The following is an 18,154-nucleotide window of genomic DNA, read 5'->3' as shown; positions in this document are numbered from 1 at the left end:
GTACAGCTTGCTCTCACATTCCAGATCATTTAGAGCAAGGTTTTTTTAGTCTTTAGACATCCTTAACTATATACATAAATATATACATCTTGTGTACTACTACTCCTCACTACATTTGGTTTTCACTGAGTTTGCTCTTAGTTATCCAGCCGTGTGACTCCAGCCTGGATCTTCTGTCATCTGATTCACTTCTGCAGTGTCAGTCTTCAGACCCTGCTTTGCAGCTGTGTTAAAAACTCATTTTTAAAAGCAGAAAGCAGCCATTTAAAGAACAAAAGCAGAAGAATGGAAAAAAAAAAAACCACTTAGCATTTCCAGAACTAAACTGACAGTATCTGTTATGGGGAAACAGAAAACTTACTGCAGTTAATTAGGAGTTAATTGCTGGCAAAGTTAAAATTCACGTACTGCTTTGTCCTTTCTTACTCCAAGTGAGCTCTTCCAATGGCATTCATGTGCTGTAAAGGCGAACTTGCCACTTCAATGGTCTAACCCCCATGCCTGCTTATCAACCCAAAGGTCTATCGTTACCCGGTAGCACACAGAGATCTCTTATTTCCTTTACCTCCCCCCGCTGTTTGGGGCTCGTCAGTTATATTATGCCACTTACAAGGCAGCCCCCCTAACAACAAACATCCAGGCTTTTTCCTTCCCTTCTAAAGAGTGAAAGTATAAAAAGTCTCTTACCTTATGGTTGCTGAGAAAACGGGAACTGCAGGATGCTCTGTGCCTGCAGGGACACTGCACAGATGAACCTCATTGCTGCTGTTTACAGAAGTCTGACAGTTTTTAATTTGAGAAGAGCTTGTCTTTTGCTTTTCGACAGTTCAACAAATCAGACAAAACAGTTGCAAGTGTTATCTGTAAACAGCTTCCTGTTTGAAATAGATCAGCTGTCCTGCAGGACAATAATTAGGAAAGAAGTGTGGGAAAGCTGAAGAGGTCCATGATGTAAGCTTTTTATTTTGGGAATGTACTTTTTTGGGAATGCACTCTTACTCTCCCCTCCTCCCCTCTTGCAGAGAACCCCTTTTTAACCATTTACATCTATTCAGCTCTAAGCCATGCATTCACACTGCCCCAGCACAGCACTTCTGCTTTGCTTCAGTGGATCAGAAAACACATGAAACACAGCACAACTGTGAGCATCCCAGCTGGACAATCAACACACTCTCCCTTTACTGAATCTGTCCCCATTCTTGCAATGGCTGTTGCATTCTTGACTAGAACATGTAACTATTTCAGAGCTAAGTCTCAACACTCCACAACATAAAGGCTAAATTAACCCCATGGCAGGCTTCTTCACAGAATCTGGAGGGTTGTTTTTTCAGAGTCATAGAAACATTTTGGTTGGAAAAGACCTTTAAGATCATCAAGTCCAACAGTTATCTAACTCTACCAAGGCTGGTGCTAAACCATGTCCCTCAGCTCCACATTTCTGCACATGTGAAACACCTCCAGGGATGGGGATTCAACCACCTCCCTGGGGAGCCTGCTGCAGTCATTGAGAATCCTTTCAGCCAAGAAGTTTCTTCTAATATCCAACCTAAACTTCCCCTGGGGCAACCTGAGGCCATTTCCTTTCATACTATCACTTGTTCCTTTGGAGAAGAGCCCAACACCTGCCTTGCTCCAGACTCCTTTCAGGGAATTGAGGAAGGTGAGGTCTCCCCTCATCCCCCTTCATTTCCAGACCAAACCACCCCAGTTCACTCAACCACTCCTAATAAGGGAACCTTCTTTTTTGATTGTTTGGGGTTTTTTACAACACTTTTTGACATCACTTTCTGTGTCAATGGAAGGCAAAAAGAAAAAAATAATTTTAAAAATCTTTCACTTCCAAATTAATGTACAATTCTAGATTCCTTTCTACGTATCTTGACTAGTTGGAACCCTGGGTAAAACACAGTACTCCACATAAGTTTGGGCAGGAAAATAATCATCTTTATGGAACAGGTCATCTTATGGGCAATCACACAGAACTTAGAGGATGGCCAAGGGATGAGGCCCAGCCAGCATGGATTTAGGAAGGGCAGGTCCTGCCTCACCAACCTGATCTCCTTCTATGATCAGCCGACCCACCTGGTGGATGTGGGGAAGGCTGTGGATGTAGTCTACCTGGACCTCAGCAAGGCCTTTGATACTGACCCCCACAGCAAACTCCTGGCCATGGCTTGGACAGCAGCACTCTGTGCTGGGTTAGGAACTGGCTGGAGGGCCGAGCCCAGACAGGGGTGGTGAATGGTGCCACATCCAGCTGGCAGCCAGTCACTAGTGGTGTGCCCCAGGGATCAGTGCTGGGCCCCATCCTGCTCAGTATCTTTACTGATGATCTGGACAAGGGGATTGAGTCCATCATCAGTAAATTTACAGATGACACCAAGCTGGGGGCAGGTGTGGATCTGTTAGAGGGTAGGAGAGCTCTGCAGAGGGACCTCGACAGGCTGGACAGATGGGCAGAGTCCAACGGCATGAGATTTAACACATTAAGTGCTGGGTTCTACACATTGGCCACAACAACCCCATGCAGTACTACAGGCTGGGGTCAGAGTGGCTGGAGAGCAGCCAGGCAGAAAGGGACCTGGGAATACTGGTTGAGAGTAGGCTGAACATGAGCCAGCAGTGTGCCCAGGTGGCCAAGAAGGCCAATGGCATCCTGTTGCAGCAGTTTATACTTCAACAGGTATTACTGGCTTCACTTTCAACTTCCAGGGCTAATAACAGGAACCCCACTTGTGACTACACCAGTTAACAGGCTCTACTGAACAGCTGCTGTATTTGTAAGGCTGCAGCTCTGATAAGCTGCTGCTGCTTCTTAAAAAGCAATAAAGGCAGCTCACAAACCTCTGCTGCTGCTCATGTCACTGTTCCCCTTCCAGTTTTTCCAGATAGGGTTTGACAGATAATGCTGTAAGTGAGCATCCAGCAGGACAGGACAGGGTAAAGCCCAGTATGTGATCTTTTACTGGAAGATTAGGATGGTAGCTAGGGCAGCAGCAGGAGGTTCCTTTCTATTTTCTACAGTCCCAAGAGCAGGTAAGTATTGGAACACCAAAAAGGCTTTAGACTGAGGTAGTAGAGAAAGGTGTAGTAGGAGTGTGTGGTGTTATTTCTTTACTACCCTTCTGATTCCCTTATAGGAGGGATAGGTCCAACCCATTAATGACTTCATGCTGCAGTAGGGGTTGCAATTAGAAGCTGATGATAATTAACTCTTTTCTGCCTTGCTCACATGCTGTATTCTCTTCCACAGCAAACCTCCTTCCCCACCAACAGCTCCCGCTTTGCCTGCCCACTCCATCAAACAAGCTGATCAGCTTTGCTGGCAAAGATGACAAAAATGGGTGCTGCAGGTATGGCAGCACTGCACAGGCAGTGGTGCCTCACACTCAGGACTCACTGTGGGCTACCTTCAGAAAGGAGGATCTCTCCTAAACCACCCTGTTCCCATGTTGGGATGGAATCCAGCTACCCTCTTGCATTGCTATAAATTCCTTTATTGCACACCAAATGGCCATGAAAAGTTAGGAATGGGTGATCACTTCCAGATTACACCAGTAAGGAAAGGCTAAAATGGTAGCACACAAACATAACTGGCTAAGGACCACACACCTCTCATTTGAAAGATCACTTTTATGCATACAAGCCCTGTTAGCTCCGTGGGAGCAGAAGACAGCTAGCAGGATCTAGCCCTTGCAGCACTCTTGCTAGCAACTTGCCAAGAGAAACGTTTGATGTAAAGAATGCAGGAAAGTGACTGCAGCCCTAGCCTTTGAAGATCGTATTACAACGGCAAAGGCAACGTTCATTTACATACATATCTACTCTCCCTGTAAACGCAGGCAAGTAACTTTGAGGCCAGAAAAAGAATTCAAGGGGGAAATAGAGCCTGAGTCTGAGAAACTGTAACACTTCAAAAGCTGACTCACAAGGCTTTCCAGCCACTCTTGCTGGACGGAGAGGGACAACCCTCACAGGCTAGGGGATCCAGCAAGACACACCAGTTAGGCCAGCTAGCTCAGCTTGACCCACAGACCAGCATTCACTCACCCTGTTTGTGTCTGTAAGAGGATTCAACATAATGCCTATTGAAAAACACAGGGGCTATTTTTAAATGTTATGGAGAAGATCATAGAATCATTTTAGTTGGAAAAGACCTTCAAGATCATCAAGTCCACAATCTAATATAACTCTACCAAGTCTGGTGCTAAACCATGTCCCTCAGCACTACATGCATGATGACAAGGCCCTAATTCTCCTCTTGCTTTGACAAAACATCCAGCAGTATCAGCAACGTTCCCTATCAGGTATTTCCCATGAGAATAAAATTGCCAATACTAAAATTCCTTCTTTGCTGCTCTAGATATAGATCAAAACTGGGCCAGACATGTCATTATCCAGTGATGAAAAACATCAGCTATTCATCATTTAGCAACACCTATCAGCAACTGCTTTTTCCTAAGAGGAAAAAAAATGAAAAATGAAAAAGCAAAAAGTAATTGGAGGGTAGAGAAGGGCATATTTGAATTTGCAGACTAACAAATCCAGCTTTCTCCTCTTGATCACAAGACAAGTAATATCCTTTACAGGTAGCTCTGTAGGAAACAGGGCATCAGTACAAAGAGATGCTCGTGTCACCCATCTTGCTCTCAGCAGAGGGCAGGGATTCACACAAGCATTCTTAGGCAGCAAGAGGCACAGCAAAACTGCTTTGTTACAAAGAGTCAGCCACTGGCACTGATCAATGCTGCAGTTACACCCATGTGGCAGGCAGGCAGGCAGGCAAACTCACACTCCCTCAGCCTAACCACAAGACTTCTTTTTATGAGATTTCAGGGCTTTCTGCAATCAGTATCCTTTCCCCCCTACCATTCCGATACACCTTCAATGACCTTGAAAGCACATCCCACAAAGAGGAAAATGTCTAGCTTTTTGGCATTGCTCTGGCTGTTAGATACAGCAGGGGATTAACCTCTGGCATTCCACTTAGAAAACTTAGGAAAAACAAAGGCACAGGAAATAGATAACTCCATTCCACAGTGCAGGAGTGATAGGATTTCCTTTTAACACTGCTTGATGTAAGGATCACCGCATTAAAACTTACCAGGTGCTCCCAGTTGCATTCAGTAAGGGCTAACATCAGATAGGGTATTATCATGCCTCAAATTTTATTAATACAAGACGGGTCAAGCACTTACCACCCAAAACTCCAAGTTCCACCACACTAGAATTGTGACACAAAAAGATGCATCAGCAGGGAACAACCCTCCTCACAGACAGAATTATTTGAAGATGTGTGGAAGGATTCACATGGAATAAACAATTAAAGTTCTAATGTGAAGTGCAAGTCTCAAGAGCACATTAACAGATGCAAAGGCCGCCTTATTTTGGGTTATTACCAGAAAGAATTAAGTCTTTTTACACTCTTCACTACATGATTGTCTCTTTACAGTGCCACTATGCATGTACTACTGCTAGCAGAGGGTCTTGGTACAGAATGCCCCACTGCTTTGTGACACAGTTCAACTGTAAGACATCATGAGTTCAGAGTTCAGCTGTGCCAGCACATGAAAAGCATAGGAAAAACCTAGCATCATCTCCTATGGAGTCTGTTTAGGTTAAGGTAACATTTGACACCAGTATTCCAGCAGCCTCATTAGCACTTGACCAGATGGCATCAACTGACTTTCCAGATTGCAGGCATTCACTTGATATGCTTGTCAAGGGACAGAGGGAGTTGTCTGACTGCACTGCTGACACCAACACACAAGGGAGTCTGCCAATAAACTAGGACTAAAGCCTCTTGCAAAGCACACAGCCTGGTATTTTTATGCCATAAAAATCCACCTCTACTTGCAGCTTAGTTAATGTAAATACTATAAATGGCTTTCACAGCATTATCCTTTCACTCAAAGAATTTGCTCACAGGGCCATCGTGGGCTTTTGCATTTCAAATAGTTCAAAAGGCTTGCAACCAGAGCCAAGAAACATCTATTGCCAGCTGGCAACGCCTGGGAACGTTTGCAATCTTTGCACTTAGTTTAGCAGAGCTCTCCTCTTCCACTTACCCCTTCCCAGTGCTTCAAAACTACTGACATTTTTATTAGTATGAAGAGATCAAACCCGAGTTACCTTTCACCACAGAAAAGGAAATGCAGTCTACTGAAGCCTCCCGTGAGCATCAGCCTCTTCTTGCAGATGTTACGCAGCCCCAGCAGATTCATCAACCTCTAACTAAAGGTAGTTAACATCTGGTAATCTCCAAATGCTCCCAAGTCCACTTCTTCCAACCCACACATCTATTTGCACAGGCTAATACGCGATTGCTGTAGCAGGAAGCTTAGTAACACGTCAGACAACCGGACTATCCTGGGGGCACTGGGGAGGTGGTTTCCAACCCGAGCAGTACCCATTTTGAAATGAAAAAATACATTCTGAAGTTCTGGCACTCCCGCTAGATCTTTTGCGATCAGGTTCCACACAAGCAGCCAGGAACTAGCGTTACTATGTACCTACAATTCCCCTTATCTAATTTCTAAAGGAAGTTGATGAATTCACTCCTGCTGAATCATCCAAGATGAGCAATACTTGAGGAATAAGGAATAAAGTTATACTCCAGGGACAGAAGTCTAAAAAAAGGAGGCAAAAGCCCCTTAGGGCAAGCCAACTTCTTCAGAGGTGTTTTTGTGCAAACATTCAAGCTTTGTCAGTAAGTGGCATAAAATTAACTACTAATTGCAACAGGGCACAAGTGTTTATTTAGTTCTCTTTGCATTGCCTGCACCAAAATTAACAGCACAGGGCTCTCTGTCCTACCCTACTGAACAGAACTTATGGCACATGTTCAAAATCTCCACTTCCTCCATGGAAAAGTAACTCAGAACTTGTTTTAACCTTTTTTTTCCCTCCACAACTGGAGAAGAGAGGTATCAAATAGGAAGCAATTAAAACCACAGGAAATAAGGAAAGAAAGTAAACCTACAAAGCCCTACAGTAAGTGGCACTTGTCCTGTATCTCCTCTTAGGTAGGAAGATGCAAGTTATTAAGAGCTCCTGGTACACAGGCTGTTACCTACATTGCTCTCCATCCAATAGGTGGTCTCCATAATTAGATGCTTCTTACTGTATTAAGCAGAGAGTACAACGAAGGACTAAATCCATATGAATTGCTGAGAACTACATCCTTCCCCTGAGCTGGAAAAAAAAAACAGGACACTTGCTGAAAATGTTTCCAACCACAGACCTAAATCAACAGTTTTAGGAGGTCATCTTGCAGCCTTTGGCTGCTGTGACACAAGCTAGTCCTTCCTCACCTCTCCCTGTATTGACAAGTGTGTACTAAACTGTTAAAACACCACATAAAGGAAACAACCCCAAAAACCAGAATCACAGAATTGTTTTGGTTGCAAAAGTCTTTTAAAATCATCAAGCCCAACCATTATCTAACTTCACCAAGGCTGGTACTAAACCATGGCCCTCAGCACCACATCTCTGCATACTGAAACACCCCCCAGGGATGGGGATTCAACCACCTCCCTGGGGAGCCCTGTTCCCAGTCTTTGAAAACCCTCAGTCAAGGAATTTCTTCTCATAGCTAATCTAAACCTCCCCTGGGGTAACTGGAGGCCATTTTCTCTTATATCACTTGTTCCTTTGGAGAAGAGACCAACACCTGCCTTGCTCCAATCTCTTTTCAGGCAATTGTAGAGAACAAGGTCTCCCCCAAACCTCCTTTTCTCCAGCCTGAAGCACCCCAGTTCCCTTAGCTGAAGGAAGACCTGTTCTTCAGAACCTTCCATGACATTTCAGCAGTCTGCTCTTCACGCCAGCATACCTATTCCTGCCTTCAGTTATTAGCCATGAAGGTTACCTCAACAATGCTATACAGACATACATACTGCTAATACATGGAGACAGATCAGTAGAATTTCTGAAAGCAAAAGCAGTATCTAAAGCTTCTGCATTTGCTGTCCAACAAGTCAAACACTCGAAACTGAGGACACCTCCCCACTTCAACAAAGGTGAGAAGTTCAGAACCTGCACTTTAGGCAAGAAGCAGTATGTAACTCTGTCCCTTTTTAAAGAGCAAGGAAATTACCTCGAGCTATACTTCCCCAAACATATGTCCCAAAATTTCCAACTCCTTTTTCAGATGTCATTGCTTCATGCTTCAGAGCTTCCACCACCTGCTATGTAGGGTTCCAGTGTCAGGAACACGTAGGTCTCCCAACTAGTATTCTTATGTGCAAAACTTGGGGAGTTCCACTGCTCTCAGTAATTCTTCATATTCTCCCCAAAAGGTGAATCTCAACATACTTCAGTTTATTTCTCAATACCAACTCTTAGGAGACTCAGGACTTTCTTATCCAGAGTTCTGTTGTGACAGAACCAAGAACAACCTAGAAGGGGCTACCATTATAATGCCGGTGTGACTTAACACTTCAATAGACAAATGCCACTCCTCCAGATAGTCGAGTCATCCCCTGAACCAGTTAATCCCCACCTCTGCTTATGGAATTCAAAATTTACATGAAATTACTCTCTTATATGAACAGTTTTTTATTCAGCCATTTTTTTTTCACTTTACAGCTGGAATTCTGGAAATTCAAACACCACATCTTTGCCCGTCAGCTTCTTGTAGACACCAGAAAATGTTTCCACCTGTGAAGACAAACAATGTTGTTTATACATGCTGTGTAAGAAAGGCAAATATTATTACCCTTCCAACTGCATCTTCACTTTGAAGTGAACCCTTGAGGTTGGTTATCCCAATTAAGGTAGCCTATTTTCTGTCTAAATGCACAGCTGTCTGGAGATTATCTGGAACCTCTTTGATGTGCAACTACAGGAGACTCAGAGAGGTGAGTAGGCCTGAACACATCCCCTCAGAAAGAAAACCTAAGCAAAGTGATGGGGCATTGGGATTCCCAAAGTGAAATAAGGACACCAAGACCATCTGTTTAAAGGCCAAAACTAAGTACTTCACTTAAAAGATAAACCAAATAGAACCACCCCCAAACAAACTCTAAAAAACTCCCATTTGCTTTCATGAAGGAACAAATACAGAATCATAGAATGGCTTGAGTTGGAAGGGAGCTTAAAGATCATGCATTGGCAGGGACACCTTCTACTAGATCAGGTTGCTCTGCTAGGTGTTACACATAGCTGCTTTCCAATACAGGTCTTCTGGCAAGTTAAACTAGAGCTTCAGTTCAAAACTGTCTTGCCTTATCTTTGGCGTTTTACTCCAAATGCAAACAGAAGCATCTTGTGCCACAAGCCAAAGGGCAGTCTTTCTGCTCTTATCACATTAGCAGCCCCTTAGCTCTTGTCAGGATGCCACCCCAACCTGCAGGAGAAAGCAAAGCTGTTGGTTGTTTTTTTTACCTTATGTTCCACATTGTTCTGTTGTGCTTTGTCCAAATGGACTTTTATGAGCCTGCTGCCATCCAGTTTGACACGGATTCTCTTGCCCACGATTTCACTTGGAAAGACCAGGTCTTCAAGGATGGCATCGTGCACTGCAGTGAGCGTGCGGCTGAAATGCCACATTTGCATCGTTAAAACACATCGGTCTGCCAACGTGTAAGCCTTCCACAACATGCTTTAGCTGAAAATTCAGTGCTGTTTGGTTGTTTGGGTTTTTTTTTTTTACACTGTTACTATATGACAATAGTGTATTTTTACACAGGTCATGCAAAAATAAAAGCTAGATCCTATACTGAAAAACTTAGTAACTGCATGAGGGCAAAGGGCCAGTACCCAGGTTTCTGACCTTTCAGATCACGTTGCTTTGCAGCAACAACCCCAAAGCTTTCTTTTATTTCTACACATTTAAGGAAGATTTTATTTAAATTAGAACAAAGTTGTCCCATCTGCAATATTGCCAACCACTCTCTGGAAGAGTTTAAAGGTGCAAATACCTCCAACTACACAGAGTATGTTCCAAGGAGACCAGTTGAGAAAGACTGGTTTCTTCATCTGCCTAAAACCCAGGCAGTTTATAACACTAATATATTAAAAGGAAAATAGTGGGTATCTCTATTCCATGCTTCAAAGTCTGTTTGATGTCTACACTTGTGTTCATGAGCCATCCAGAAGTGAGTCAAAATTAATCCAGGTTATTTTGTGTATGAGTCTGGAGGACTAGTTAAGAGCTCCAGCTTCAGTTTCAAGGCAGTATCACCAGGCTCTATGACCTCTACAGCAGCATTTCAAACTTGCAAACACTGGGACAGCTAAGGGAGACAGTCAATCAATCACACTCCTATGATTACACCACCACTAGACTGAAAAAAGGGACAGCCCTGCGCAATTCTTCCTTCGTGCTTAAAGTGGCAATTTTGACCATGCACAGATACCAACTTCTCTGGCCACTGTGCAATGCTAGTTTTAATCATAGAATCAGGAAGGTTGGAGAAGACCTGAGAGATCACCCAGTCCAACCTGTCACGCAACACCTCATGACTGACTAAATCATGGCTTCAAGTGCCACATCCAATCCTCTTTTGAACACCTCCAGTGATGGTGACTCCACCACCTCCCTGGGCAGCACATTCCAATGGCAAATCACTCTTTCTGTGAAGAACTTCTTCCTAACATCCAGCCTAAACCTCCCCTGGCACAGCTTGAGACTGTGTCCTCTTTTTCTGGTGCTGGTTGCCAGGGAGAAGAGACCAACCCCCACCTGTCCACAGCCTTCTTTCAGTTAGTTGTAGATGGCAATAAGGTCTCCTTTGAGCCTCCTCTTCTCCAGGCTAAACAACCCCAGCTCCCTCAGCCTCTCCTCACAGGGCTTGTGCTTGAGGCCTCTCACCAGCCTCATTGCCCTTCGCTGGACACATTCAAGGGTCTCAATATCCTTCTTAAATTGAGGGGCCCAGAACTGGACAAAGTACTCAAGGTGTGGCCTAAGCAGTGCTGAGTACAGGGGCAGAATGACTTCCCTGCTCCTGCTGGCCACACTATTTCTGATGCAGGCCAGGATGCCATAGTAGTGCTGTTTCATGTCACAGAATCATAGCATCACTAAGGCTGGAATAGACCTTTAAGATCACAAAATGGTCTGGGTTGGAAGAGACCTCTGAAGGTCATCTAGTCCAACCCCCTCGGCAGTAATCCAGGGCATCCTCAACTGGATCAGGATGCCCAGGGCCACACCAATAAAGGGCAACAAAGAAACTAGATGAGAGCAGAGAGGCCATTTAACCCACATGACTACACTGCTGCTGCTAAATTCACATCCAGAGGGACTACACATACCTACATCCCTCCTCAGACACTGCCTCTTACTGCACCCCTTCAAGGTGCCAGTCTTGCTTTCTGCACAATCTGAAATGTCAGCTGGATGTGTCTCTTTCTACAGCTTAAAAAAAACAAGCAATTGTCAGCAAGCTGCAGTAACAGAGACAGGGGGCTGGAGTTTCTCACACCAGCTATTGCTGGCTAAAATTTGGCTACAGCCAGTTACCAGAAATAGTTGTGTCAAACTGAGACAGTTTATTATTTACTCACCTCCTGGGACGCTTCTGCTTGTTTTTTGTGCGGCTTTTTCTTGTTGGCTTGGGCAAAATCCTTCTCTGTAAGGCAATTGAAAAAAAACAGGCAAAGGCATGTCAGTATGCAGTGTTTACAACCAACTGAAACCCCCCTCCACCATAAAACATGTACACTTTTTTCTGCTAGAGACAGATGAATGAAACACTGAAAAGGATACTTGAAGTATGTCCAAGTGCAGCATTAGAACCCGGTATTACTTGCAGAAGGTAAGTTACAGGTACTGCTTTAGACTTATAGCATCATTTCAGTTGGAAAAGACCTTTAAAATCATTAAGCTCAACCATTTTCTAACTCTACTAAGTCTCTACTAAACCAGGTCTCTCAGCACTACATCTCTGAGTCTTTGAAACACATAGGAGGTAGAGGGATTTAACCACCTCCCTAGGAAAGCCTCTTCCAGTCAAGAAGTTTCTTTCAATCTTATCTCTTCCTTCCCAATCAATATACAGAATCGCAGCATGGAAAGGGTTGGAAGGGACCTCTGAAGATCATCTATTCCAATCCCGCTGCTAAAGCAGCATCACCTTCAGTAAACCACCCAGAACATGTCCAGATGGGTTTTGAAAGTCTCCAGAGAAGACAACTCCACCACCTCTCTGGGCAGCTTGTTCCAGTGCTGTCACCAATACAACCAACCTGGTCTACTGTGTCTTACTAGCAATCTGAGCACGCTTCTTTGGGAACAGAAATCTCCAAGAACTGAGCAGTTTCTATTAGACTGAGCCTCTGCTGTGAAGCAGTGAAGTACCTCAGTCCCATAGACAGCTAGGTGACATGTAAAATGAAATGCTACTTCACACCATGAGAAATATTACACAATCGAGATTAAAATCTGCTTTAAATGGAATCTGTTCCAAAAGCTGCATCTATGGCATATGCACAACAGCCTGGATTTGTAAAACAGATTTTCTACTTCCCTATCTACCAGGGTAGATGTTTTAAAACAAGTTTTAGCTGCATTTGTAGCCACGTGGCTGTGTTCACAAAGGGGTTATTGCAATCCAAACTGGGCTGCATCATGTTCAAAAGTAACATTTCACTGACAGCAGAAAAACTGCACCCACTGCCTTCTGAAATGTGATTAAGCTATCAGAGAATTTTCAACCACTTAGCTTAGGTAAGCCTGAGGCACTTCACAAAAAGAAGTCTTCTTCCACAAAGATTATGGGCAAGGTGCTTTGATTCTTAACATATTACAGAATTTTCCATAAAAAGAGCTTCAGTCTAGCAACACTGCTCTCCATACAGATCTCTACTGCTGTCCAGAGAGCCACCTATCACCTTTTTATGGCTTAGTTTCTTCCATAAATTCAGAACTTCAGAGAGTTTACTTTCTCTCCTATTGAGCTTTACATGCTTAGATTATTTGAGTCTAGCAAGACTTCTATTAATATGGGTCTGGATCAGTACTGGATCCAGTCTTGCTCAGTATCTTCATCAACAACCCGGATGCAGGGACAGTGGTCCACCAGCAAGTTTGCTGACATAAAACCAGGCAGAGTGGCTGACACCCCATCAGGCTGTGCTGCCATTCAGGCAGACCTGGACAGAGTGGAGAGTTGGGCATAGGGAAACCTCAAACTTCAGCAAGGGCAAGTGTAGAGTCTTGCACCTGGGGAGGAACAACCCCCAGCACCACCACAGGCAAGGGGTGCACCTGCTGGAAAGCAGCTCTGCAGAGGACCTTGAAGTGCTGGTGGACAAGTTCACCATGAGCCATCAATGTGCCGTTGTGGCCAAGGCAGCCAATGGTCTCCTGGGATGCATCAAGAGGAGTGTGGTCAGCAGGTCACAGGAGCTGCTTCTTGCCCTCTGCTGTGCCCTGGTAAGGCCACACTTGGGAGTACTGTGTCCAATTCTGGGCTCCCTGGTTCAAAGACAAGGAACTACTGGAAAGAGCCCATCAGAGAGTCACAAGGATGACAAAGAGACTGGAACACCTCTCTGATGAGGAAAGACAGAGAACTGTGACTCTCTAGACTGGAAAGGGAGAAGATTGAGAGGGATCTCCTCAATGCTTCTCAATACATAAAGGGTGGAGGTCAAGAGGATACAGCTGGGCTCTTTTCAGTGGTGCCCAGTGACAGGACAAAGGTCAATGAGCACAAGCTACAATACAGGAGGTTTTGCTGAGACCTAAGGAGAAACTTTTCTGTGAGGGAAGCACTGGAACAGGCAGCACAGAGAGGCTGTGGAGTCTCCTTCTCTGGAGGCATTCAAAACCCACCTGGACATGTTCCTATGTGAGTGACTCTAGGTGATCCTGCTCTAGCAGGGAGGTTGGACAAGATGACCTTCACAGGTCCCTTTTAGCCACTACCACTCTGTGTGTCTGTATTATCTGCTCCCTACCGCTTTCAAGTTTTGCTTTTCAGACTGCTAAAGGATTAAGATAGGACACAACATGAAAGCAATATCCTCCTCCAAAAACAACTTTCACATCTCCAAGTTTACATAGCCTTGTTTGACATCTAAAATGATTTTAGCTCCCATCTGCAGGAAATTCATTACACATCCCCTTAGTACAAAAAAAATGCATTGTATCAATGCTGCCTTGAAGGGAAAAGACAAGAAAAGTACTGCAGCATCAGAACATGTTATCCAGAGAGGCTGTGGAATCTTCATCCTTCGATGATCAAAACAAGACAAAATCACAACTGACCTGATGTCATGTTTGCAAGAGTGCCAATTCATGTGTGGGGATGGACTTAAGGACTTCCAGGGATCCCTTCAAGCCAGAATTTTAATAACTCCAAGGGTTTTTACCTGAGCAATGAACACCACATGCTTTCCACTGAATTTCTTCTCCAGCTCACGAACTAGCCGCACCTGAATCTTCTGGAAGGATTTCAGCTGAGGAACTGGTACGAAGATAATGATGGCTTTTCTGCCACCACCCACTTCAATTTCCTGAAACAGAAGGTGAGCATTATTCAAGGAGTTAAAGGTTTGGTCATGAATCCTCTGAACACAGATATTTGACGGCCTTCTTACAACTTTGGGGGAAAAAAGCACCAGGGAGCAGTACCTGTTTTAGTGCATTTAAGAGCAAGCATTACATAGAAAAACCTCTGTCAGAGAACTTATTTGCTGTAAAGGAGTGATTGCTGAAAGGAGTGGTGGGATTTATTGCCCAGTCTCATCCTCTAAACAATGAAGCTCATTCTTTCTACAAGACTCAGAATGCTGGAATCCAAATTATACTGAACCTTTATGATCACATCTGCAGAGGCGAGCATATGCCAATACAAAGTTTCAAATTTTACTTGGTCTGTTATAGACTCTCCATGAACTTTACAGAAATCTCTCTCTCATACTTGAGATACTTCATGGAAATCATAGAAACATTTGGTTTGGAAAAGACCTTTAAGATCATTGAGTCCAACCATTATCTAACACTATCAAGTCTAAACCATGTCCCTCAGCACCACATCTCTAACAAACCTCCAGGGATGAGGATTCAGCTACCTCTCTGGGCAGTCTGTTTCAGTCTTTTGACAACCTTTTCAGTCAGTAAGTTTCTTCTACTATCCAATCTAAACCTCCCTTGGTGCAACTGGAGGCCATTTCCTCTCATCCCATCCCTTGTTACCAGGAAGAAGAGACCAACACCTACCTGACTCCAATCTCCTTTCAGGGAGTTCTAGATAGTAAGGTCTGCCCTCAGTCTCCTCCAGACTAAACAACCCCACTTCCTTCAGCCACTACTCACAAGACCTGCTTTCCAGACCCTTCACCAGCTTCATCACCCTTTTCTGGACCCACTTCCAGCAGCTCAGTGACCTTTCTTGCACTGAGGGCCCCAAACACTAACATTAGTTTTCTTTCTCCTTTTACACTGATTTTCTTCTTCCTTCAAGTTTGTTGCCTTTGTAAATTAAAATTACAATTTAAAACAGGCTGAACGTGACCAAGTCAGTCTAACACCTTGATCTACTTTCATTTTTCCCACTTGACACACAGAAGAGAATTTACAGCAAAAACTATTTTACAAGGAGTATTACAGTTCATGCTTCTGACAAAAATTCTGCAGTGCCTACTTTGGCAGCCCATATGCTCACACAAAATGTCACATTTCAGACCTCAAGCCCAGTTTGCAGAAACAGAAAACAAGGGTATTACTTTTAAACATGTTTCCTTAAAACACCAAACTGCTATTAGAGTTCTTACGGTAACTTTTCAGATCAGCTGCCAAACCAACCCCTCTATTACAAAGCCCTATACATTAAGAGCAAATACGAGAAGATAAACCACAACAGTAAATGGTAAAATAATCACAGACTGCAAGAAACAGCTAAAGCCACCATTTACCTGGTAGGTTAATATATTCAAAATTACACACACAGCAAGTCACCACACAACTCTGTGGACAAGGTCCAGCTCACCTTAGCTGCTGTGATGTTCAACTCCCGCAGCTGAGCCTTTAAATCAGAGTTCATTTCCAGCTCTAGCAGAGCCTAGAGAAGTGAAAGGGTAGAATAATCTGTTACAGTTAATTCCTAAGAACCCTTGAAACCAAACCCAGTCCACGGCACCAGAATACAGCTACAGATTTACTAGTCAATGTGAAAGATTTTCTAGAATCACAGCATTGTTTTGGTTGGGAAAGGCTATTAAGACCATTGAGTCCAACCACTTCGTAGCCTGTACCTAGGCTGGTCCTAAACCACGTCCCTCAGCACCACACCTGTGTCTCTCTGAAATACCTCCAGGGACGGGGATTCAACCACCACCCCGGGGGAGCCTCTTCCAGCCTTCTGTGAAGAAGTCTCCCCTCAGCCTCCTTTTCTCCTGGCTGAACAACCTCAACTCCCCCAGATGCTCCTCAGAAAACCTGGGTTTCAGACGCTTCATTTAACATCCTCTAAGTCACTTCGACAGATGCAACAAGTTCAACTAGTGGGAGCACAGGCTGACTGCTCCAGTTCCACGTTTGAACAGCACTATCCTCGGAGTTTAACTGCTGTAACACCATCTCCGTAACTTGCACTCGGTTACCAAACAGCAAAGCAAACGACACGTACCTGAGATATACCAGACTCGAACTCATCTGGCTTCTCACCATTAGGCTTCACAATCTTTGCACTAGAGCTGAACATGGCCTTTCTGCAAGACAAAAGAGCTCAGTTGTCACCAGGCGCACATCTTCTACTACAAACAGCGAGAGTCTTCCACCCGGCTCCCCAGCCCCACAATTCAAAGAAAAGCCAGAGAGAACCCCAGGGACCACTCAAGTCCCAACGCGTCGCTCCAGGAGCTACCGGCCACAACACGGGAAAACTCCCATGAGGAACGTAGGGCCCTGTCCGTCCCGGTCTCCCGCGTGTGCGCTAATGCGCCGTCTATGTGAAGCTCAGTTAAACTAGAGAGGCTGCCCGGCCGCTCAGAGTCCGACGTACCGCCGGGTGGCCAGGACGAACAGTCCTCCCCGGTCCCGGGGCTCCGCACCCGGCTCTGGCCCCCTCCTCCCGCTTCGCGGCCTCCCTGGGGGAGCCGTTGGAGGCACACTCCCGCCAGCTCCCCTCCTCCGGCACCGGGCGGCCATCGGGCCTCCGGTTGGTGGTAATCGGGGACATCCCCAACCGGAGGCTACCGCGGGAAAAGTCGCTCGTCACCCGGCTCCGTATTGCCGCGGCGGTGTGGAAAAAAACTTCGGCACCACCGAGGCCCGCACAGGACACAGACACCCACCTCGGTCAGCGCCGGCCTAGGAAAAGGGAGAGCTCTCGCGAGAGCGCCCCAGATCGCGGCCTGGGAAAGGCGCTCGCCCCGCCCAGGCAGTAGTGAAGCCGAAGGAGGAAAAAGGGCAAAACACAAACCCTCCTGCACCACCAATCGCCTGTTACTTACAGCAAAATGAAGCCTGAATGGGCACTTAAAGTCCTGGCACGGCGCCGGCGGATGACGTTAGTGCCAGCCTCTTGGTGCTGCGGGGAGGGGACAGTGTCGAGCATCACATGCGCGGTGCTGCTGGCACCGGGGCAGGTAGGAGGCGTTTGCTTGGTGTTCTAGCACGTCTTCTTAGCCTTATCTGTCTCTACCAAGGGTGGTGCTAAACCATGTTCCTCTTTGAAACACTTCCAGGTGTGGAGATTTAACCAACTCCCTGGGGAGCCTTTTTCAATCTTTTGAGAATCCTTTCAATGAAGAAGTTTCTTCAAATACACAACCTAAACCTCTCCAGGCGCAACTTAAGGACGTTCCCTCTTGTCTTACCACTTGTTACTAAGAAAAAGAGACCAAGATCCACCTGGCTTCAACCTTTCTGGTAGTTGCAGAGAGCACGTTACTTGGGCTGTTAGAAGAGAACTTCAGCTGAGGACACCTGTGAGATTTTATTTCTCTTTTAGTAACAGGCTGTCGGGGTGAGGATTTTGCGTAAAGTGCTGTAATTTCATACGTTCCATGTCCCACTCACCCAAACAGAAGCTGATTTAGATGTATTCTAAAGTGCTGCTTTTGAGGAGGGAACGACAAACCCCCAACAACAAAAGAGAAAACGCATGAAACCCTAGGCCTTTCCAGTAATTTTGTCCTGTTTGACGGCTCGTAGGGAAGTCCTCAATGGGCCCTCTCAGCCGCCCCCTCACGGCCT

The 18,154-nt window shown here is 45.1% G+C and overlaps 2 protein-coding genes across 2 annotated transcripts in view; both read right to left on the bottom strand.

The window, feature by feature from the left end:
* COLEC11 (collectin subfamily member 11) overlaps positions 1–880 on the bottom strand; it is a 37,067-nt gene extending 36,187 nt beyond the window's left edge. Inside the window, exon 1 of the mRNA XM_009902077.2 lies at positions 688–880. The gene's annotated coding sequence lies outside the window, so the exon portion shown is untranslated. The remainder of the gene's footprint in view (positions 1–687) is intronic.
* A 7,650-nt stretch (positions 881–8,530) lies between these two features.
* On the bottom strand, positions 8,531–17,345 carry RPS7 (ribosomal protein S7). Its single transcript, XM_009902081.2, has 7 exons — positions 17,251–17,345; positions 16,584–16,665; positions 15,945–16,016; positions 14,326–14,469; positions 11,515–11,579; positions 9,388–9,538; positions 8,531–8,661 (listed from the first exon to the last, which is right to left on the bottom strand). Exons 2-7 carry the CDS (start codon positions 16,656–16,658, stop codon positions 8,584–8,586), a joined length of 585 nt encoding a protein of 194 aa, XP_009900383.1. The 5' UTR covers positions 16,659–16,665; positions 17,251–17,345; the 3' UTR covers positions 8,531–8,583.
* Between the last annotated feature and the right edge of the window lie 809 nt (positions 17,346–18,154).

Source organism: Dryobates pubescens, chromosome 3 (assembly GCF_014839835.1).
Source record: "Dryobates pubescens isolate bDryPub1 chromosome 3, bDryPub1.pri, whole genome shotgun sequence".
Taxonomy (NCBI): domain Eukaryota; kingdom Metazoa; phylum Chordata; class Aves; order Piciformes; family Picidae; genus Dryobates; species Dryobates pubescens.
The sequence above is the reverse complement of the archived record's forward strand: the minus strand, read 5'-3'. Positions and strand labels throughout refer to the sequence as shown.